Genomic DNA, 24,485 nt, shown 5'->3' on the forward strand with positions numbered 1-24,485 from the left:
ACTACCCCCGTGTAATATCACAGGTGTAATACAGACCCTCCCCGTGTAATATCACAGGTGTAATACAGACACTCCCCCGTGTAATATCACAGGTGTAATACAGACGCTCCCCCGTGTAATATCACAGGTGTAATTCAGACACTCCCCCCGTGTAATATCACACGTGTAATACAGACGCTCCCCCGTGTAATATCACAGGTGTAATACAGACACTCCCCCGAGTAATATCACACGTGTAATACAGACACTCCCCCGTGTAATATCTCACGTGTAATACAGACACTCCCCCGTGTAATATCACTGGTGTAATACAGACACTCCCCCATGTAATATCACAGGTGTAATGCAGACACTCCCCCCGTGTAATATCACATTTGTAATACAGACACTTCCGCGTGTAATATCACAGGTGTAATACAGACACTCCCCCCCATGTTATATCACTTGTCTAATACAGACTCTCCCCCGTGTAATATCACACGTGTAATACAGACACTCCCCCATGTAATATAACACGTGTAATACATACGCTCCCCCGTGTAATATCACAGGTGTAATACAGACGCACCCCCGTGTAATATCACAGGTGTAATACAGACACTACCCCCGTGTAATATCACAGGTGTAATACAGACCCTCCCCGTGTAATATCACAGGTGTAATACAGACGCTCCCCCGTGTAATATCACTGGTGTAATACAGACACTCCCCCGTGTAATATCACAGGTGTAATACAGACACTCCCGCTGTGTAATATCACATGTGTAATACAGACACTCCCGCGTGTAATATCACAGGTGTAATACAGACGCTCCCCTGTGTAATATCACACGTGTAATACAGACACTCCCCCGTGTAATATCACACGTGTAATACAGACACTCCCCCCGTGTAATATCACACGTATAATACAGACACTCCCCCGTGTAATATCACACGTGTAATACAGACACTCCCTCGTGTAATATCACACGTGTAATACAGACACTCCCCCGTGTAATATCACACGTGTAATACAGACACTCCCCTGTGTAATGTCACATGTGTAATACAGACACTCCCCCGAGTAATATCACACGTGTAATACAGACACTCCCCCGTGTAATATCACAGGTGTAATACAGACACTCCTCTCGTGTAATATCACACGTGTAATACAGACACTCCCGCGTGTAATATCACATGTGTAATACAGACTTTCCCCCGTGTAATATAACACTTGTAATACAGACACTCCCTCGTGTAATATCACAGGTGTAATAGAGACGCTCCCCTGTTTAATTTAACACGTGTAATACAGACACTCCCCCCCATGTAATATCACTTGTGTAATACAGACACTCCCCCGTGTAATACAACACGTGTAATACAGACACTCCCCCGTGTAATATAACACGTGTAATACAGAGACTCCCCCGTGTAATATCACAGGTGTAATACAGACGCTCCCCCGTGTCATTTAACACGTGTAATACAGACACTCCCCCGTGTAATATCACAGGTGTAATACAGACACTACCCCCGTGTAATATCACAGGTGTAATACAGACACTACCCCCGTGTAATATCACAGGTGTAATACAGACCCTCCCCGTGTAATATCACAGGTGTAATACAGACACTCCCCCGTGTAATATCACAAGTGTAATACAGACGCTCCCCCGTGTAATATCACAGGTGTAATTCAGACACTCCCCCCGTGTAATATCACACGTGTAATACAGACGCTCCCCCGTGTAATATCACAGGTGTAATACAGACACTCCTCCGAGTAATATCACACGTGTAATACAGACACTCCCCCATGTAATATCTCACGTGTAATACAGACACTCCCCCGTGTAATATCACTGGTGTAATACAGACACTCCCCCGTGTAATATCACAGGTGTGATACAGACACTTCCTCGTGTAATATAACAGGTGAAATACAGACACTCCCCCGTGTAATATAACAGGTGAAATACAGACACTCCCCCGTGTAATATCACAGGTGTAATACAGACACTCCCCCGTGTAATATCACAGGTGTAATACAGACGCTCCCCCGTGTAATATCACAGGTGTAATACAGACCCCCCCCCGTGTAATATCACAGGTGTAATACAGACGCTCCCCCGTGTAATATCACAGGTGTAATACAGACACTCCCCCGTGTGATTTCACAGGTGTAATACAGACGCTCCCCCATGTAATATCACAGGTGTAATACAGACGCTCCCCTGTGTAATATCAGAGGTGTAATACAGACACTCCCGCGTGTAATATCACAGGTGTAATACAGACACTCCCCCGTGTAATATAACACGTGTAATACAGACACTCCTCCGTGTAATATCACACGTGTAATACAGACACTCCCCCGTGTAATATAACACGTGTAATACAGACACTCCCCCGTGTAATATCACAGGTGAAATACAGACGCTCCCCCGTGTAATTTAACACGTGTAATACAGACACTCCCCCGTGTAATATCACAGATGTAATACAGACACTACCCCCGTGTAATATCACAGCTGTAATACAGACCCTCCCCGTGTAATATCACAGGTGTAATACAGACACTCCCCCGTGTAATATCACAGGTGTAATTCAGACACTCCCCCCGTGTAATATCACACGTGTAATACAGACGCTCCCCCGAGTAATATCACACGTGTAATACATACACTCCCCCCTGTAATATCACACGTGTAATACAGACACTTCCCCGTGTAATATCACTGGTGTAATACAGACACTCCCCCGTGTAATATCACAGGTGTGATACAGACACTCCCTCCAGTGGAATATCACAGGTGTAATACAGACACTCCCCCCGTTTAGTATCACAGGTGTAATACAGACACTCCCTCCAGTGGAATATCACAGGTGTAATACAGACACTCCCCCCGTTTAATATCACAGGTGTAATACAGACACTCCCCCGTGTAATTTCACAGGTGTAATACAGACGCTCGCCCGTGTAATTTCACAGGTGTAATACAGACGCTCCACTGTGTAATATCACAGGTGTAATACAGACGCTCCCCGTGTAATATCACAGGTATAATACAGACATTCCCCCGTGTAATATCACAGGTGTAATACAGACATTCCCCCGTGTAATTTCACAGGTGTAATACAGACGCTCCCCCGTGTAATATCACAGGGTAATACAGACTCTCCCCCGTGTAATTTCACAGGTGTAATACAGACGCTCCCTCGTGTAAATTCACAGGTGTAATACAAACGCTCCACTGTGTAATATCACTGGTGTAATACAGACACTCCCCCGTGTAATATCACAGGTGTAATACAGACACTCCCCCCGTGTAATATCACATGTGTAATACAGACACTCCCTCGTATAATATCACAGGTGTAATACAGACACTCCCTCGTGTAATATAACACGTGTAATACAGACACTCCCCCATGTAATATCACAGGTGTAATACAGACACTCCCCCGTGTAACATCACAGGTGTAATACAGACACTCCCCCGTGTAATATCACAGGTGTAATACAGACGCTCCCCCGTGTAATATCACAGGTGTAGTACAGACGCTCCCCCGTGTAATATCACAGGTGTAATACAGACACTCCCCTGTGTAATATCACAAGTGTAATACAGACGCTCCCCGTGTAATATCACAGGTGTAATACAGACACTCCCCCGTGTAATATCACAGGTGTAATACTGACACTCCCCCGTGTAATATCACAGGTGTAATACAGACACTCCCCCGTGTAATATCACAGGTGTAATACAGACGGTCCTCCATGTAATATCACAGGTGTAATACAGACGCTCCCCCGTGTAATTTCACAGGTGTAATACAGACACTCCCCCGTATAATTTCACAGGTGTAATACAGACACTCCCCCGTGTAATTTCACAGGTGTAATACAGACGCTCCCCCGTGTAATTTCACAGGTGTAATACAGACGCTCCACTGTGTAATATCACAGGTGTAATACATACGCTCCCCCGTGTAATATCACAGGTGTAATACAGACACTCCCGCGTGTAATATCACAGGTGTAATACAGACACTCCCCCGTGTAATATCACAGGTGTAATACAGACACTCCCGCGTGTAAAATCACAGGTGTAATACAGACACTCCTCCGTGTAATATCACAGGTGTAATACAGACACTCCCCCGTGTAATATCACAGGTGTAATACAGACGCTCCCCCGTGTAATTTCACAGGTGTAATACAGACGCTCCACTGTGTAATATCACAGGTGTAATACAGACGCTCCCCGTGTAGTATCACAGGTGTAATACAGACACTCCCCCGTGTAATATCACACATGTAATACAGACACTACCCCCGTGTAATATCACAGCTGTAATACAGACACTCCCTCCAGTGGAATATCACAGGTGTAATACAGACACTCCCCCCGTTTAATATCACAGGTGTAATACAGACACTCCCCCGTGTAATATCACAGGTGTAATACAGACACTCCCCCGTGTAATTTCACAGGTGTAATACAGACGCTCGCCCGTGTAATTTCACAGGTGTAATACAGACGCTCCACTGTGTAATATCACAGGTGTAATACAGACGCTCCCCGTGTAATATCACAGGTATAATACAGACATTCCCCCGTGTAATATCACAGGTGTATTACAGACACTCCCCCCGTGTAATATCACAGGTGTAATACAGACATTCCCCCGTGTAATTTCACAGGTGTAATACAGACGCTCCCCCGTGTAATATCACAGGTGTAATACAGACATTCCCCCGTGTAATTTCACAGGTGTAATACAGACGCTCACCCGTGTAATATCACAGGTGTAATACAGACATTTCCCAGTGTAATATCACAGGTGTAATACAGACACTCCCCCGTGTAATTTCACACGTGTAATACAGACGCTCCCTCGTGTAAATTCACAGCTGTAATACAGACTCTCCTCCGTGTAATATCACAGGTGTAATACAGACCCTCCCACCGTGTAATATCACAGGTGTAATACAGACACTCCCCCGTGTAATTTCACAGGTGTAATACAAACGCTCCACTGTGTAATATCACAGGTGTAATACAGACGCTCCCCCATGTAATATCACAGGTGTAATGCAGACGCTCCCCGTGTAATATCACAGGTGTAATACAGACACTCCCCCGTGTAATATCACAGGTGTAATACAGACGCTCCCATCGTGTAATATCACAGGTGTAATACAGACACTCCCCCGTGTAATACCACAGGTGTAATACAGACATTCCCCCATGTAATTTCACAGGTGTAATACAGACTCTCCCCCGTGTATTTTGACAGGTGTAATACAGACGCTCCACTGTGTAATATCACAGGTGTAATAGAGACGCTCCCCCGTGTAATATCACAGGTGTAATACAGACACTCCCCTGTGTAATATCACAGGTGTAATGCAGACACTCCCCCATGTAATATCACAGGTGTAATACAGACACTCCCCTGTGTAATATCACAGGTGTAATACAGACATTCCCCCGTGTAATATCACAGGTGTAATACAGACGCTTCCCCGTGTAATATCACAGGTGTAATACAGACACTCCCCTGTGTAATATCACACGTGTAATACAGACACTACCCTGTGTAATATCACAGGTGTAATACAGACGCTCCCCCGTGTAATATCACAGGTGTAATGCAGACACTCCCCCATGTAATATCACAGGTGTAATACAGACACTCCCGCTTGTAATATCACAGGTGTAATACAGACGCCCCCCCGTGTAATGTCACAGGTGTAATACAGACGCTCCCCCCGTGTAATATCACAGGTGTAATACAGACACTCCCCCCCATGTAATATCACAGGTGTAATACAGACGCTCCCCCCGTGTAATATCACAGGTGTAACAGAGACGCTCCCCCGTGTAATATCACAGGTGTAATACAGACACTCCCCCGTGTAATATCACAGGTGTAATACAGGCACTCCCCCGTGTAATATCACAGGTGTAATACAGATCCTCGCCCCGTGTAATATCACAGGTGTAATACAGACGCTCCCCCCGTGTAATATCACAGGTGTAATACAGTAGATGATTACTCTTTTAGGTGAACGTTTTTATGGCAGGATACTGTATTAATATTCATCATTTTTTTTCCATGTTTGTAGCTGTTCAGGGCGATGAAGAAGACATATTTGATGTGGAGGATGTGGAGGCTGAAGAGGAGAGGCCTGAACCTGTGGAGGGTAAGAGCTGAGGCGACCTCATATACAGTGGGTACGGAAAGTATTCAGACCCCTTTACATTTTTCACTCTTTGTTTCATTGCAGCCATTTGGTAAATTCTAAAAAGTTCATTTTTTCCTCAGTAAAGTCCACTCTGTTCCCATCTGGACTGAAAAAAACAAATGTAGAAATTTTTGAAAATTTATTAAAAAAGAAAAACTGAAATATCGCATGGTCATAAGTATTCAGCCCCTTTGCTCAGACACTCATATTTAAGTCACATGCTGTCCATTTCCTTGTGATCCTCCTTGAGATGGTTCTACTCCTTCATTGGAGTCCAGCTGTGTTTAATTAAACTGATAAGACTTGATTTGGAAAGGCGCACACCTGTCTATATAAGACCTCACAGCTCACAGTGCATGTCAGACCAAACGAGAGTCATGAGCTCAAAGGAACTGCCCAAGGAGCTCAGAGACAGAATTGTGGCAAGGCACAGATCTGGCCAAGGTCACAAAAGGATTTCTGCATTACTCAAGGTTCCTTAGAGCACAGTGGCCTCCATAATCCTTAAATGGAAGAAGTTTGGGACCACCAGAAGTCTTCCTAGACCTGGCCGTCCAGCCAAACTGAGCAATTGTGGGAGAAGAGCCTTGGTGAGAGAGGTAAAGAAGAACCCCAAGATCACTGTGGCTGAGCTCCAGAGATGCAGTAGGGAGATGGGAGAAAGCTCCACAAAGTCATCTATCACTGCAGCCCTTCACCAGTCGGGCCTTTATGGCAGAGTGGCCCGACGGAAGCCTCTCCTCAGCTTTTGGCTTTAGAACATGTGACCAGACCCCATCCCTCAGTTATCACTATATATACAGTCATCACTGACATCTCAGCAAGAATAAATGAGTGATGAAGATCACAGGAGCCATCACTGATCTGTACACGATGTATCTGAGCCTCGTGCAAAAATCCCAGCACCTCCGGCCTCAGCTGCTTTCACTGAGGTTATTAATGGTCGTCTGGGGAAGATTCTGCCGCTGAATGTACAAATCATCAGGATCCGCTGCTGGCAGCTCCTGTGTAATCACCGACTAATGACATCGCTGATGTGCTCGATGGAGACAAGTCCAGAGACGCTACCGGCAGCTCCTGTGTGATCACCGACCAATGACGTCCCTGATGTGCTGGATGGAGACAAGTCCGGAGACGCTGCCGGCAGCTCCTGTGTAATCACCGACTAATGACATCGCTGATGTGCTCGATGGAGACAAGTCCAGAGACGCTACCGGCAGCTCCTGTGTAATCTCTGACCAATGACATCCCCAATGTGCTTGATGGAGACAAGTCCGGAGACGCTTCAGCCCCTGTGTGATCACCGACCAATGACGTCTCCAATGTGCTCGAAGGAGAAAAGTCCAGAGACACTGCCAGCAGCTCCTGTGTAATCACCGACTAATGACATCGCTGATGTGCTCGATGGAGACAAGTTCGGAGACGCTGCCGGCAGCTCCTGTGTAATCACCGACCAACGACGTCCTTGATGTGCTTGATGGAGACGCTGCTGGTAGCTCCTGTGTAATCAATGACCAATGACATCTCGATGTGCTCCATGGAGACAAGTCCGGAGATGCTGCCGGCAGCTCCTGTGTAATCATCGACTAATGACGTCCCCGATGTGCTCGATGGAGACAAGTCCGGAGACTCTTCCGGCAGCCCCTGTGTAATCACCAACCAATGATGTCTCCAATGTGCTCGATGGAGACAAGTCTGGAGACGCTGCCGGCAGCTCCTGTGTAATCACCGACCAATGACGTCCTTGATGTGCTTGATTGAGACGCTGCTGGTAGCTCCTGTGTAATCCCCTACCAATGACGTCTCTGATGTAATTGATGGAGACAAGTCGGGAGATGCTGCTGGTAGCTGCTGTGTAATCACCGACCAATGACGTCCCCGATGTGCTCGATGGACACAAGTCCGGAGACCCTGCCAGCAGCTCCTGTGCAATCACCGACCAATGACGTCCCCAATGTGCTCGATGGATACAAGTCCGGAGACACTGCCGGGAGCTCCTGTGTAACAACCGACTAATGACATCGCAGATGTTCTCGATGGAGACAAGTCCGGAGACACTGCCGGCAGCTCCTGTGTAATCACCGACCAATAATGTCCCCGATGTGCTCGATGGAGACAAGTCCAGAGACGCTGCTGGCGGCTCTTGTGTTATCACAAACCAATGACATCCCGGATGTGCTCGATGGAGATAAGTCCGGAGACGCTGCCAGCAGCTCCTGCGTAATCACCGACCAATGATGTCCCCAATATGCTCGATGGAGACAAGTCGGGAGACTCTTCAGCTCCTGTGTAATCACCGACCAATGACGTCCCCGATGTGCTCGATGGAAACAAGTCCAGAGACGCTGCCGGCAGCACCTGTGTAATCACCGACCAATGACATCTCCAATGTGCTCGATGGAGAAAAATCCGGAGACGCTACCGGCAGCTCCTGTGTAATCACCGACTAATGACATCGCTGATGTGCTTGATGGAGACAAGTCCGGAGACGCTTTTGGCAGCCCCTGTGTAATCACCGACCAATGACGTCCCTGATGTGCTCGATGGAGACAAGTCTGGAGACGCTTCCGGCAGCCCCTGTGTAATCACCGACCAATGACATCTCCAATGTGCTCGATGGAGACAAGTCCGGAGACGCTGCCGGCAGCTCCTGTGTAATCATCGACCAATGACGTCCTTCATGTGCTTGATGGAGACGCTGCTGGTAGCTCCTGTGTAATCAACGACCAATGACATCTCCGATGTGCTCGATGGAGACAAGTCCGGAGATACTGACGGCAGCTCCTGTGTAATCACTGACCAATGACGTCTTTGATGTGCTTGATGGAGATAAGTCCGGAGATGCTGACGGCAACTCCTGTGTAATCACCGACCAATGACATCTCCGATGTGCTCGATGGAGACAAGTCCGGAGACGTGGCCGGCAGCTTCTGTGTAATCACCAACCAATGACGTCCCCAATGTGCTGAGTGGAGACAAGTTTGGAGACAGTGCCAGCAGCTCCTGTGTAACAACCGGCTAATGACATCGCCGATGTTCTCGATGGAGACAAGTCCGGAGACACTGCCAGCAGCTCCTGTGTAATCACCGACCAATGACGTCCACGATGTGCTCGATGGAGACAAGTCCAGACACGCTGCCGGCAGCTCTTGTGTAATCACAGACCAATGACATCCCGGATGTGCTCGATGGAGAAAAGTCCGGAGACGCAGCCAGGAGCTCCTGTGTAATCACCGACCAATGACGTCTCCGATGTGATCGATGGAGACAAGTCGGGAGATGCTGCTGGTAGCTGCTGTGTAATCACCGACCAATGACATCCCCGATGTGCTCGATGGACACAAGTCCGTAGACGCTGCCAGCAACTCCTCTGTAATCACCGACCAATGACGTCCCTGATGTGCTCGATGGAGACAAGTCCGGACACGCTACCGGCAACTCCTCTGTAATCACTGACCAATGATGTTCCTGATGTACTCGATGGAGACAAGTCCAGAGATGCTGACGGCAGCTCCTGTGTAATCACCGACCAATGACGTCTGCGATGTGCCCGATGGAGACAAGTCCAGAGACGCTGTCAGCAGCTCCTGTGTAATCACCGACCAATGACGTCTGCGATGTGCCCGATGGAGACAAGTCTGGAGACGCTGCCGGCAACTCCTATGTAATCACCGACCAATGACGTCTCCAATGTGCTCTATGGAGACAAGTCCGGACACGCTAGAGGCAACTCCTCTGTAATCACCGACCAATGATGTTCCTGATGTACTCGATGGAGACAAGTCCAGAGATGCTGACGGCAGCTCCTGTGTAATCACCGACCAATGACGTCTGCGATGTGCCCGATGGAGACAAGTCCGGAGACGCTGTCAGCAGCTCCTGTGTAATCACCGACCAATGACGTCTGCGATGTGCTCGATGGAGACAAGTCTGGAGACGCTGCCGGCAGCTCCTGTGTAATCACCGACCAATGACATCCCCGATGTGCCCGATGGAGACAAGTCTGGAGACGCTGCCGGCAGCTCCTGTGTAATCATCGACTAATGACGTCTCCGAAGTGCTCGATGGAAACAAGTCCGGAGACGCTGCCGGCAGCTCCTGTGTAATCATCGACCAATGACATCACCGATGTGCTGGATGGAGACAAGTCCGGAGACGCTGCCGGCAGCTCCTGTGTAATCACCGACCAATGACGTCCCTGATGTGCTGGATGGAGACAAGTCCGGAGACGCTGTCAGCAGCTCCTGTGTAATCACCGACCAATGACATCCCCGATGTGCCCGATGGAGACAAGTCTGGAGACGCTGCTGGCAGCTCCTGTGTAATCATCGACCAATGACATCACCGATGTGCTAGGTGGAGACAAGTCTGGAAACGCTGCTGGCAGCTCCTATGTAATCACCGACGAATGACTTCTCCGATGTGCTCGATGGAGACACTGCCGGCAGCTGCTGTGTCATCATCGACATATATGTTTCTGTATGTGAAGAGCGCCCTCCAGTGCTGAATGTGTATATATACACATCTGTATGTAGGGAGCTCCCTCTAGTGGTGACTGTATATATACACATCTGTATGAAAGGAGCTCCCACTAGTGGTGACTGTATATACACATCTGTATGTGAGGAGCCCCCTCTAGTGGTGAATGTATATATAACATCTATATATGAGGAGCCCCCTCTAGTGGTGACTGTATATATATTCATCTGTACGTGAGGAGCTCCCTCTAGTGGTGACTGTATATATATACACATCTGTATGTGAGGAGCCCCCTCTAGTGGTGACTGTATATATATACATCTGTATGTGAGGAGCCCCCTCTAGTGGTGACGGTATATATACACATCTGTATGTGAGGAGCCCCCTCTAGTGGTGACTGTATATATACACATCTGTATGTGAGGAGCCCCCTCTAGTGGTGACTGTATATATACACATCTGTATGTGAGGAGCCCCTTCTAGTGGTGACTGTATATATACACATCTGTATGTGAGGAGCCCCCTCTAGTGGTGACTGTGTATATACACATCTGTATGTGAGGAGACCCCTCTAGTGGAGACTGTATATATATATATATATACATCTGTATGTGAGGAGCCCCTTCTAGTGGTGACTGTATATATACACATCTGTATGTTAGGAGCCCCCTCTAGTGGTGACTGTATATATACACATCTGTATGTGAGGAGCCCCCTCTAGTGGTGACTGTAGATATACACATCTGTATGTGAGGAGCCCCTTCTAGTGGTGACTGAATATATACACATCTGTATGTGCGGAGCCCCCTCTAGTGGAGACTGTATATATACACATCTGTATGTGAGGAGCCCCCTCTAGTGGTGACTGTATATACACATCTGTATGTGAGGAGCCCCCTCTAGTGGTGACTGTAGATATACACATCTGTATGTGAGGAGCCCCTTCTAGTGGTGACTGTATATATACATATCTGTATGTGAGGAGCCCCTTCTAGTGGTGACTGTATATATACACATCTGTATGTGAGCAGCCCCCTCTAGTGGTGACTGTATATACACATCTGTATATGAGGAGCCCCCTCTAGTGGTGACTGTATATATACACATCTGTATGTGAGGAGCCCCCTCTAGTGGTGACTGTATATATACATATCTGTATGTGAGCAGCCCCCTCTAGTGGTGACTGTATATACACATCTGTATATGAGGAGCCCCCTCTAGTGGTGACTGTATATATACACATCTGTTTGTGAGGAGCCCCTTCTAGTGGTGACTGTATATATACACATCTGTATGTGAGCAGCCCCCTCTAGTGGTGACTGTATATACACATCTGTATATGAGGAGCCCCCTCTAGTGGTGACTGTATATATATACAAATCTGTATGTGAGGAGTCCCCTCTAGTGGTGATTGTGTATATACACACATCTGTATGTGAGGAGCCCCCTCTAGTGGTGACTGTATATATACACATCTGTATGTGAGGAGCCCCCTCTAGTGGTGACTGTATATATACACATCTGTATGTGAGGAGCTCCCTCTAGTGGTGACTGTATATATACATATCTGTATGTGAGGAGCCCCCTCTAGTGGTGACTGTATATATATACACATCTGTATGTGAGGAGCCCCCTCTAGTGGTGACTGTATATATATACACATCTGTATGTGAGGAGCCCCCTCTAGTGGTGACTGTATATATATATACATCTGTATGTGAGGAGCCCCCTCTAGTGGTGACTGTATATATACATATCTGTATGTGAGGAGCCCCCTCTAGTGGTGACTGTATATATATACACATCTGTATGTGAGGAGCCCCCTCTAGTGGTGACTGTATATACACACATCTGTATGTGAGGAGCCCCCTCTAGTGGAGACTGTATATACACACATCTGTATGTGAGGAGCCCCCTCTAGTGGTGACTGTATATACACATCTGTATGTGAGGACCCCCCTCTAGTGGAGACTGTATATACACACATCTGTATGTGAGGAGCCCCCTCTAGTGGTGACTGTATATATACACATCTGTATGTGAGGAGCCCCCTCTAGTGGTGACTGTATATATGTTCACATCTATATGTGAGGATCTCCCTCTAGTGGTGACTATATATATATACACATCTGTATGTGAGGATCTCCCTCTAGTGGTGACTGTATATATACACATCTGTATGTGAGGAGCCCCCTCTAGTGGTGACTGTATATATACACATCTGTATGTGAGAAGCCCTCTCTAGTGGTTACTGTATATATATATACATCTGTATGTGAGGAGCCCCCTCTAGTGGTGACTGTATATAAACACATCTGTATGTGAGGAGCCCCCTCTAGTGGTGACTGTATATACACATATCTATATGTGAGGAGCCCCCTCTAGTGGTGACTGTATATATACACATCTGTATGTGAGGAGCCTCCTCTAGTGGTGACTGTATATATATATACATCTGTATGTGAGGAGCCCCCTCTAGTGGCGACTGTATATATATATACACATCTGTATGTGAGGAGCCCCCTCTAGTGGTGACTGTATATATCTACATCTGTATGTGAGGAGCCCCCTCTAGTGGCGACTGTATATATATATATATACACATCTGTATGTGAGGAGCCCCCTCTAGTGGTGACTGTATATATACACATCTGTATGTGAGGAGCTCCCTCTAGTGGTGACTGTATATATACACATCTGTATGTGAGGAGCCCCCTCTAGTTGTGACTGTATATATACACATCTGTATGTGAGGAGCCCCCTCTAGTGGTGACTGTATATACACATCTGTATGTGAGGACCCCCCTCTAGTGGTGACTGTATATACACACATCTGTATGTGAGGAGCCCCCTCTAGTGGAGACTGTATATACACACATCTGTATGTGAGGAGCCCCCTCTAGTGGTGACTGTATATATACACATCTGTATGTGAGGAGCCCCCTCTAGTGGTGACTGTATATATATTCACATCTATATGTGAGGATCTCCCTCTAGTGGTGACTGTATATATATATACACATCTGTATGTGAGGATCTCCCTCTAGTGGTGACTGTATATATACACATCTGTATGTGAGGAGCCCCCTCTAGTGGTGACTGTATATATACACATCTGTATGTGAGGAGCCCTCTCTAGTGGTTACTGTATATATATACATCTGTATGTGAGGAGCCCCCTCTAGTGGTGACTGTATATAAACACATCTGTATGTGAGGAGCCCCCTCTAGTGGTGACTGTATATACACATATCTATATGTGAGGAGCCCCCTCTAGTGGTGACTGTATATATACACATCTGTATGTGAGGAGCCTCCTCTAGTGGTGACTGTATATATATACATCTGTATGTGAGGAGCTCCCTATAGTGGTGACTGTATATATCTACATCTGTATGTGAGGAGCCCCCTCTAGTGGCGACTGTATATATATATATACACATCTGTATGTGAGGAGCCCCCTCTAGTGGTGACTGTATATATCTACATCTGTATGTGAGGAGCCCCCTCTAGTGGCGACTGTATATATATATATACACATCTGTATGTGAGGAGCCCCCTCTAGTGGTGACTGTATATATACACATCTGTATGTGAGGAGCTCCCTCTAGTGGTGACTGTATATATACACATCTGTATGTGAGGAGCCCCTTCTAGTGGTGACTGTATATACACACATGTGTATGTGAGGAGCCCCCTCTAGTTGTGACTGTATATATACACATCTGTATGTGAGGAGCTCCCTCTAGTGGTGACTGTATATATACACATCTGTATGTGAGGAGCCCCCTCTAGTGGTGACTGTATATATATACACATCTATATTTGTGGAGCCCCCTCTAGTGGTGACTGTATATATACACATCTGTATGTGAGGAGCCCCCTCTAGTTGTGACTGTATATATACATCTGTATGTGAAGAGCCCCCTCTATTGGTGTCTGTATATATACACATCTGTATGTGAGGAGCCCCCTCTAGTGGTGACTGTATATATACACATCTGTATGTTAGGAGCCCCCTCTAGTGGTGACTGTATATATACACATCTGTATGTGAGGAGCCCCCTCTAGTGGTGACAGTATATATACACATCTGTATGTGAGGAGCCCCCTCTAGTGGTGACAGTATATATACACATCTGTATGTGAGGAGCCCCCTCTAGTGACTGTATATATATACATCTGTATGTGAGGAGCCCCTTCTAGTGGTGACTGTATATATACACATCTATATGTGAGGAGCCCCCTCTAGTGGTGAATGTATATATACACATCTGTATGTGAGGAGCCCCCTCTAGTGGTGACTGTATATATACACATCTGTATGTGAGGAGCCCATTCTAGTGGTGACTGTATATATACATCTGTATGTGAGGAGCCCCCTCTAGTGGTGACTGTATATATACACATCTGTATGTGAGGAGATCCCTCTAGTGGTGACTGTATATATACACATCTGTATGTGAGGAGCTCCCTCTAGTGGTGACTGTATATATACACATCTGTATGTGAGGAGCCCCCTCTAGTGGTGAATGTATATACACATCAGTATGTGAGGAGCTCCCTCTAGTGGTGACTGTATATATACACATCTGTATGTGAGGAGCCCCCTCTAGTGGTGACTGTATATATACACATCTGTATGTGAGGAGCCCCCTCTAGTGGTGACTGTATATATACACATTTGTATGTGAGGAGCCCCCTCTAGTGGTGACTGTATATATACACATCTGTATGTGAAGAGCTCCCTCTAGTGGTTACTGTATATATACACATCTGTATGTGAGGAGCCCCCTCTAGTGGTGACTGTATATACACATCTGTATGTGAGGAGCCCCCTCTAGTTGTGACTGTATATATACACATCTGTATGTGAGGAGCCCCCTCTAGTGGTGACTGTATATATACACATCTGTATGTGAGGAGCCCCCTCTAGTGGTGACTGTATATATACACATCTGTATGTGAGGAGCCCCCTCTAGTTGTGACTGTATATATACACATCTGTATGTGAGGAGCCCCCTCTAGTGGTGACTGTATATATACACATCTGTATGTGAAGAGCTCCCTCTAGTGGTGACTGTATATATACACATCTGTATGTGAGGAGCCCCCTCTAGTGGTGACTGTATATATATACACATCTATATGTGAGGAGCCCCCTCTAGTGGTGACTGTATATATACACATATGTATGTGAGGAGCCCCCTCTAGTGGTGACTGTATATATACACATCTGTATGTGAGGAGCCCCCTCTAGTGGTGACTGTATATATACACATCTGTATGTGAGGAGCCCCCTCTAGTTGTGACTGTATATATACACATCTGTATGTGAGGAGCCCCCTCTAGTGGTGACTGTATATATACACATCTGTATGTGAAGAGCTCCCTCTAGTGGTGACTGTATATATACACATCTGTATGTGAGGAGCCCCCTCTAGTGGTGACTGTATATATATACACATCTATATGTGAGGAGCCCCCTCTAGTGGTGACTGTATATATACACATATGTATGTGAGGAGCCCCCTCTAGTTGTGACTGTATATATACACATCTGTATGTGGAGAGCCCCCTCTATTGGTGTCTGTATATATACACATCTGTATGTGAAGAGCCCTCTCTAGTGGTGACTGTATATATACACATCTGTATGTGAGGAGCCCCCTCTAGTGGTGACAGTATATATACACATCTGTATGTGAGGAGCCCCCTCTAGTGACTGTATATATACACATCTGTATGTGAGGAGACCCCTCTAGTGGTGACTGTATATATACACATCTGTATGTGAGGAGCCCCTTCTAGTGGTGACTGTATATATACACATCTCTATGTGAGGAGCCCCCTCTAGTGGTGACTATATATATACACATCTATATGTGAGGAGCCCCCTCTCGAGGGGACTGTATATATACACATCTGTATGTGAGGAGCCCCCTCTAGTGGTGACAGTATATATACACATCTGTATGTGAGGAGCCCCCTCTAGTGGTGACTGTATATATACACATCTGTATGTGAGGAGCCCCCTCTAGTGGTGACTGTATATATACACATCTGTATGTGAGGAGCCCCCTCTAGTGGTGACTGTATATATATACATCTGTTTGTGAGGAGCCCCCTCTAGTGGTGACTGTATATATACACATCTGTATGTGAGGAGCCCCCTCTAGTGGTGACTGTATATATACACATCTGTATGTGAGGAGCCCATTCTAGTGGTGACTGTATATATACATCTGTATGTGAGGAGCCCCCTCTAGTGGTGACTGTATATATACACATCTGTATGTGAGGAGCCCCCTCTAATGGTGACTGTATATATACACATCTGTATGTGAGGAGCCCCCTCTAGTGGTGAATGTATATACACATCAGTATGTGAGGAGCTCCCTCTAGTGGTGACTGTATATATACACATCTGTATGTGAGGAGCTCCCTCTAGGGGTGACTGTATATATGCACATCTGTATGTGAGGAGCTCCCTCCAGTGGTGACTGTATATATACACATCTGTATGTGAGGAGCCCCCTCTAGTGGTGACTGAATATATACACATCTGTATGTGAGGAGCCCCCTCTAATGGTGACTGTATATATACACATCTGTATGTGAGGAGCCCCCTCTAGTGGTGAATGTATATACACATCAGTATGTGAGGAGCTCCCTCTAGTGGTGACTGTATATATACACATCTGTATGTGAGGAGCCCCCACTAGTGGTGAATGTATATACACATCAGTATGTGAGGAGCTCCCTCTAGTGGTGACTGTATATATACACATCTGTATGTGAGGAGCTCCCTCTAGGGGTGACTGTATATATGCACATCTGTATGTGAGGAGCTCCCTCCAGTGGTGACTGTATATATACACATCTGTATGTGAGGAGCCCCCTCTAGTGGTGACTGAATATATACACATCTGTATGTGAGGAGCCCCCTCTAATGGTGACTGTATATATACACATCTGTATGTGAGGAGCCCCCTCTAGTGGTGAATGTATATACACATCAGTATGTGAGGAGCTCCCTCTAGTGGTGACTGTATATATACACATCAGTATGTGAGGAGCTCCCTCTAGTGGTGACTGTATATATACGCATCAGTATGTGAGGAGCCCCCTCTAGTGGAGACTGTATATATACATCTGTATGTGAGGAGTCCCCTCTAGTATAGACTGTATATATACACATCTGTTTGTGAGGAGCCCCCTCTAGTGGTGACTGTATATATATACATCTGTATGTGAGGAGCCCCCTCTAGTGATGACTGTATATATACATCTGTATGTGAGGAGCCCCCTCTAGTGGTGACTGTATATATATGTACATCTGTATGTGAGGAGCTCCCTCTAGTGGTGACTGTGTATATACACACATCTGTATGTGAGGAGCCTCCTCTAGTGGAAACTGTATATACACATCTGTATGTGAGGAGCCCCCTCTAGTGGTGACTGTATATATACACATCTCTATGTGAGGAGCCCCCTCTAGTGGTGACTGTATATATACACATCTGTATGTGAGGAGCCCCCTCTAGTTGTGACTGTATATATACACATCTGTATGTGAGGAGCCCCCTCTAGTGGTGACTGTATATATACACATCTGTATGTGAAGAGCTCCCTCTAGTGGTGACTGTATATATACACATCTGTATGTGAGGAGCCCCCTCTAGTGGTGACTGTATATACACATCTGTATGTGAGGAGCCCCCTCTAGTGGTGACTGTATATACACACATCTATATGTGAGGTTCCCCCTCTAGTGGTGACTGTACATATATAAATACACATCTGTATGTGAGGAGCCCCCTCTAGTGGTGACTGTATATATACACATCTGTATGTGAGGAGCCCCCTCTAGTGGTGACTGTATATATACACATCTGTATGTGAGGAGCCCCCTCTAGTGGTGACTGTATATATATACACATCTGTATGTGAGGAGCCCCCTCTAGTGGTGACTGTATATATATACACATCTGTATGTGAGGAGCCCTCTCTAGTGGTGACTGTATATATACACATCTGTATTTGAGGAGCCCCCTCTAATTGTGACTGTATATATATACATCTGTATGTGAGAAGCCCCCTCTAGTGGTGACTGTGTATATACACATCTGTATGTGAGGAGCCCCCGCTAGTGGTGACTGTATATATACACATCTGTATGTGAAGAGCTCCCTCTAGTGGTGACTGTATATATACACATCTGTATGTGAGGAGCCCCCTCTAGTGACTGTATATACACATCTGTATGTGAGGAGCCCCCTCTAGTGGTGACTGTATATACACACATCTATATGTGAGGTTCCCCCTCTAGTGGTGACTGTACATATATATATACACATCTGTATGTGAGGAGCCCCCTCTAGTGGTGACTGTATATATATACTTATCGGTATGTGAGGAGCCCTCTCTAGTGGTGACTGTATATATACACATCTGTATGTGAGGAGCCCCCTCTAGTGGTGACTGTATATATACACATCTGTATGTGAGGAGCCCCCTCTAATGGTGACTGTATATACACATCTGTATATGAGGAGCTCCCTCTAGTGGTGACTGTATATATACACATCTGTATGTGAGGAGCTCCCTCTAGTGGTGACTGTATATATACACATCTGTATGTGAGGAGCCCCCTCTAGTAGAGACTGTATATATACACATCTGTATGTGAGGAGCCCCCTCTAGTGGTGACTGTATATATACATCTGTATGTGAGGAGTCCCCTCTAGTGGTGAATGTATATACACATCAGTATGTGAGGAGCTCCCTCTAGTGGTGACTGTATATATACATCTGTATGTGAGGAGTCCCCTCTAGTAGAGACTGTATATATACACATCTGTATGTGAGGAGCCCCCTCTAGTAGAGACTGTATATATACACATCTGTATGTGAGGAGCCCCCTCTAGTGGTGACTGTATATATACATCTGTATGTGAGGAGCCCCCTCTAGTGGTGAATGTATATACACATCAGTATGTGAGGAGCTCCCTCTAGTGGTGACTGTATATATACATCTGTATGTGAGGAGTCCCCTCTAGTAGAGACTGTATATATACACATCTGTATGTGAGGAGCCCCCTCTAGTAGAGACTGTATATATATACATCTGTATGTGAGGAGCCCCCTCTAGTAGAGACTGTATATATATACATCTGTATGTGAGAAGCCCCCTCTAGTAGAGACTGTATATATACACATCTGTATGTGAGGAGCCCCCTCTAGTGACTGTATATATACACATCTGTATGTGAGGAGACCCCTCTAGTGGTGACTGTATATATACACATCTGTATGTGAGGAGCCCCTTCTAGTGGTGACTGTATATATACACATCTCTATGTGAGGAGCCCCCTCTAGTGGTGACTATATATATACACATCTATATGTGAGGAGCCCCCTCTCGAGGGGACTGTATATATACACATCTGTATGTGAGGAGCCCCCTCTAGTGGTGACAGTATATATACACATCTGTATGTGAGGAGCCCCCTCTAGTGGTGACTGTATATATACACATCTGTATGTGAGGAGCCCCCTCTAGTGGTGACTGTATATATACACATCTGTATGTGAGGAGCCCCCTCTAGTGGTGACTGTATATATATACATCTGTTTGTGAGGAGCCCCCTCTAGTGGTGACTGTATATATACACATCTGTATGTGAGGAGCCCCCTCTAGTGGTGACTGTATATATACACATCTGTATGTGAGGAGCCCATTCTAGTGGTGACTGTATATATACATCTGTATGTGAGGAGCCCCCTCTAGTGGTGACTGTATATATACACATCTGTATGTGAGGAGCCCCCTCTAATGGTGACTGTATATATACACATCTGTATGTGAGGAGCCCCCTCTAGTGGTGAATGTATATACACATCAGTATGTGAGGAGCTCCCTCTAGTGGTGACTGTATATATACACATCTGTATGTGAGGAGCTCCCTCTAGGGGTGACTGTATATATGCACATCTGTATGTGAGGAGCTCCCTCCAGTGGTGACTGTATATATACACATCTGTATGTGAGGAGCCCCCTCTAGTGGTGACTGAATATATACACATCTGTATGTGAGGAGCCCCCTCTAATGGTGACTGTATATATACACATCTGTATGTGAGGAGCCCCCTCTAGTGGTGAATGTATATACACATCAGTATGTGAGGAGCTCCCTCTAGTGGTGACTGTATATATACACATCTGTATGTGAGGAGCCCCCACTAGTGGTGAATGTATATACGCATCAGTATGTGAGGAGCCCCCTCTAGTGGAGACTGTATATATACATCTGTATGTGAGGAGTCCCCTCTAGTATAGACTGTATATATACACATCTGTTTGTGAGGAGCCCCCTCTAGTGGTGACTGTATATATATACATCTGTATGTGAGGAGCCCCCTCTAGTGATGACTGTATATATACATCTGTATGTGAGGAGCCCCCTCTAGTGGTGACTGTATATATATGTACATCTGTATGTGAGGAGCTCCCTCTAGTGGTGACTGTGTATATACACACATCTGTATGTGAGGAGCCTCCTCTAGTGGAAACTGTATATACACATCTGTATGTGAGGAGCCCCCTCTAGTGGTGACTGTATATATACACATCTCTATGTGAGGAGCCCCCTCTAGTGGTGACTGTATATATACACATCTGTATGTGAGGAGCCCCCTCTAGTTGTGACTGTATATATACACATCTGTATGTGAGGAGCCCCCTCTAGTGGTGACTGTATATATACACATCTGTATGTGAAGAGCTCCCTCTAGTGGTGACTGTATATATACACATCTGTATGTGAGGAGCCCCCTCTAGTGGTGACTGTATATACACATCTGTATGTGAGGAGCCCCCTCTAGTGGTGACTGTATATACACACATCTATATGTGAGGTTCCCCCTCTAGTGGTGACTGTACATATATAAATACACATCTGTATGTGAGGAGCCCCCTCTAGTGGTGACTGTATATATACACATCTGTATGTGAGGAGCCCCCTCTAGTGGTGACTGTATATATACACATCTGTATGTGAGGAGCCCCCTCTAGTGGTGACTGTATATATATACACATCTGTATGTGAGGAGCCCCCTCTAGTGGTGACTGTATATATATATATATATACATATCTGTATGTGAGGAGCCCTCTCTAGTGGTGACTGTATATATACACATCTGTATGTGAGGAGCCCCCTCTAGTGGTGACTGTATATATATACACATCTGTATGTGAGGAGCCCCCTCTAGTGGTGACTGTATATATATATATATACATATCTGTATGTGAGGAGCCCTCTCTAGTGGTGACTGTATATATACACATCTGTATTTGAGGAGCCCCCTCTAATTGTGACTGTATATATATACATCTGTATGTGAGAAGCCCCCTCTAGTGGTGACTGTGTATATACACATCTGTATGTGAGGAGCCCCCGCTAGTGGTGACTGTATATATACACATCTGTATGTGAAGAGCTCCCTCTAGTGGTGACTGTATATATACACATCTGTATGTGAGGAGCCCCCTCTAGTGACTGTATATACACATCTGTATGTGAGGAGCCCCCTCTAGTGGTGACTGTATATACACACATCTATATGTGAGGTTCCCCCTCTAGTGGTGACTGTACATATATATATACACATCTGTATGTGAGGAGCCCCCTCTAGTGGTGACTGTATATATATACTTATCGGTATGTGAGGAGCCCTCTCTAGTGGTGACTGTATATATACACATCTGTATGTGAGGAGCCCCCTCTAGTGGTGACTGTATATATACACATCTGTATGTGAGGAGCCCCCTCTAATGGTGACTGTATATACACATCTGTATATGAGGAGCTCCCTCTAGTGGTGACTGTATATATACACATCTGTATGTGAGGAGCTCCCTCTAGTGGTGACTGTATATATACACATCTGTATGTGAGGAGCCCCCTCTAGTAGAGACTGTATATATACACATCTGTATGTGAGGAGCCCCCTCTAGTGGTGACTGTATATATACATCTGTATGTGAGGAGTCCCCTCTAGTGGTGAATGTATATACACATCAGTATGTGAGGAGCCCCCTCTAGTGGTGAATGTATATACACATCAGTATGTGAGGAGCTCCCTCTAGTGGTGACTGTATATATACATCTGTATGTGAGGAGTCCCCTCTAGTAGAGACTGTATATATACACATCTGTATGTGAGGAGCCCCCTCTAGTAGAGACTGTATATATATACATCTGTATGTGAGGAGCCCCCTCTAGTAGAGACTGTATATATATACATCTGTATGTGAGAAGCCCCCTCTAGTAGAGACTGTATATATATACATCTGTATGTGAGGAGCCCCCTCTAGTGATGACTGTATATATACATCTGTATGTGAGGAGCTCCCTCTAGTGGTGACTGTATATATACACATCTGTATGTGAGGAGCCCCCTCTAGTGGTGACTGTATATATACACATCTGTATGTGAGGAGCCCCCTCTAGTGGTGACTGTATATATACACATCTGTATGTGAAGAGCTCCCTCTAGTGGTGACTGTATATATACACATCTGTATGTGAGGAGCCCCCTCTAGTGGTGACTGTATATACACATCTGTATGTGAAGAGCCCCCTCTAGTGGTGACTGTATATACACACATCTATATGTGAGGTTCCCCCTCTAGTGGTGACTGTACATATATATATACACATCTGTATGTGAGGAGCCCCCTCTAGTGGTGACTGTATATATACACATCTGTATGTGAGGATCCCCCTCTAGTGGTGACTGTATATATATATATATACATATCTGTATGTGAGGAGCCCTCTCTAGTGGTGACTGTATATATACACATCTGTATGTGAGGAGCCCCCTCTAATGGTGACTGTATATATATACATCTGTATGTGAGAAGCCCCCTCTAGTGGTGACTGTGTATATACACATCTGTATGTGAGGAGCCCCCGCTAGTGGTGACTGTATATATACACATCTGTATGTGAAGAGCTCCCTCTAGTGGTGACTGTATATATACACATCTGTATGTGAGGAGCCCCCTCTAGTGGTGACTGTATATACACATCTGTATGTGAGGAGCCCCCTCTAGTGGTGACTGTATATACACACATCTATATGTGAGGTTCCCCCTCTAGTGGTGACTGTACATATATATATACACATCTGTATGTGAGGAGCCCCATCTAGTGGTGACTGTATATATATATACTTATCGGTATGTGAGGAGCCCCCTCTAGAGGTGACTGTATATATACACATCTGTATGTGAGGAGCCCCCTCTAGTGGTGACTGTATATATATATACATACATATCTGTATGTGAGGAGCCCTCTCTAGTGGTGACTGTATATATACACATCTGTATGTGAGGAGCCCCTTCTAGTGGTGACTGTATATATATACATCTGTATGTGAGGAGCCCCCTCTAGTGGTGACTGTGTATATACACATCTGTATGTGAGGAGCCCCCGCTAGTGGTGACTGTATATATACACATCAGTATGTGAGGAGCCCCCTCTAGTGGTGACTGTATATATACACATCTGTATGTGAGGAACCCCCTCTAGTGGTGACTGTATATATACACATCTGTATGTGAGGAGTCCCCTCTAGTGGTGACTGTGTATATACACATCTGTATGTGAGGAGCCCCCGCTAGTGGTGACTGTATATATACACATCAGTATGTGAGGAGCCCCCTCTAGTGGTGACTGTATATATACACAT

At 45.7% G+C, this 24,485-nt stretch overlaps 1 protein-coding gene across 1 annotated transcript in view; it reads left to right on the forward strand.

Moving 5' to 3' along the window:
* TRIM54 (tripartite motif containing 54) overlaps positions 1 to 24,485 on the forward strand; it is a 540,134-nt gene that overhangs the window by 423,030 nt on the left and 92,619 nt on the right. The window contains exon 8 of the mRNA XM_073673604.1: positions 6,125 to 6,202. Within this exon, the coding sequence (XP_073529705.1) occupies positions 6,125 to 6,202 (78 nt within the window). The remainder of the gene's footprint in view (positions 1 to 6,124; positions 6,203 to 24,485) is intronic.

The sequence above is a fragment of the Phyllobates terribilis genome, unplaced genomic scaffold (genome assembly GCF_046119375.1).
Source record: "Phyllobates terribilis strain yellow unplaced genomic scaffold, ASM4611937v1 Scaffold_3__8_contigs__length_932513732, whole genome shotgun sequence".
In the NCBI taxonomy this organism is placed as follows: Eukaryota; Metazoa; Chordata; class Amphibia; order Anura; family Dendrobatidae; genus Phyllobates; species Phyllobates terribilis.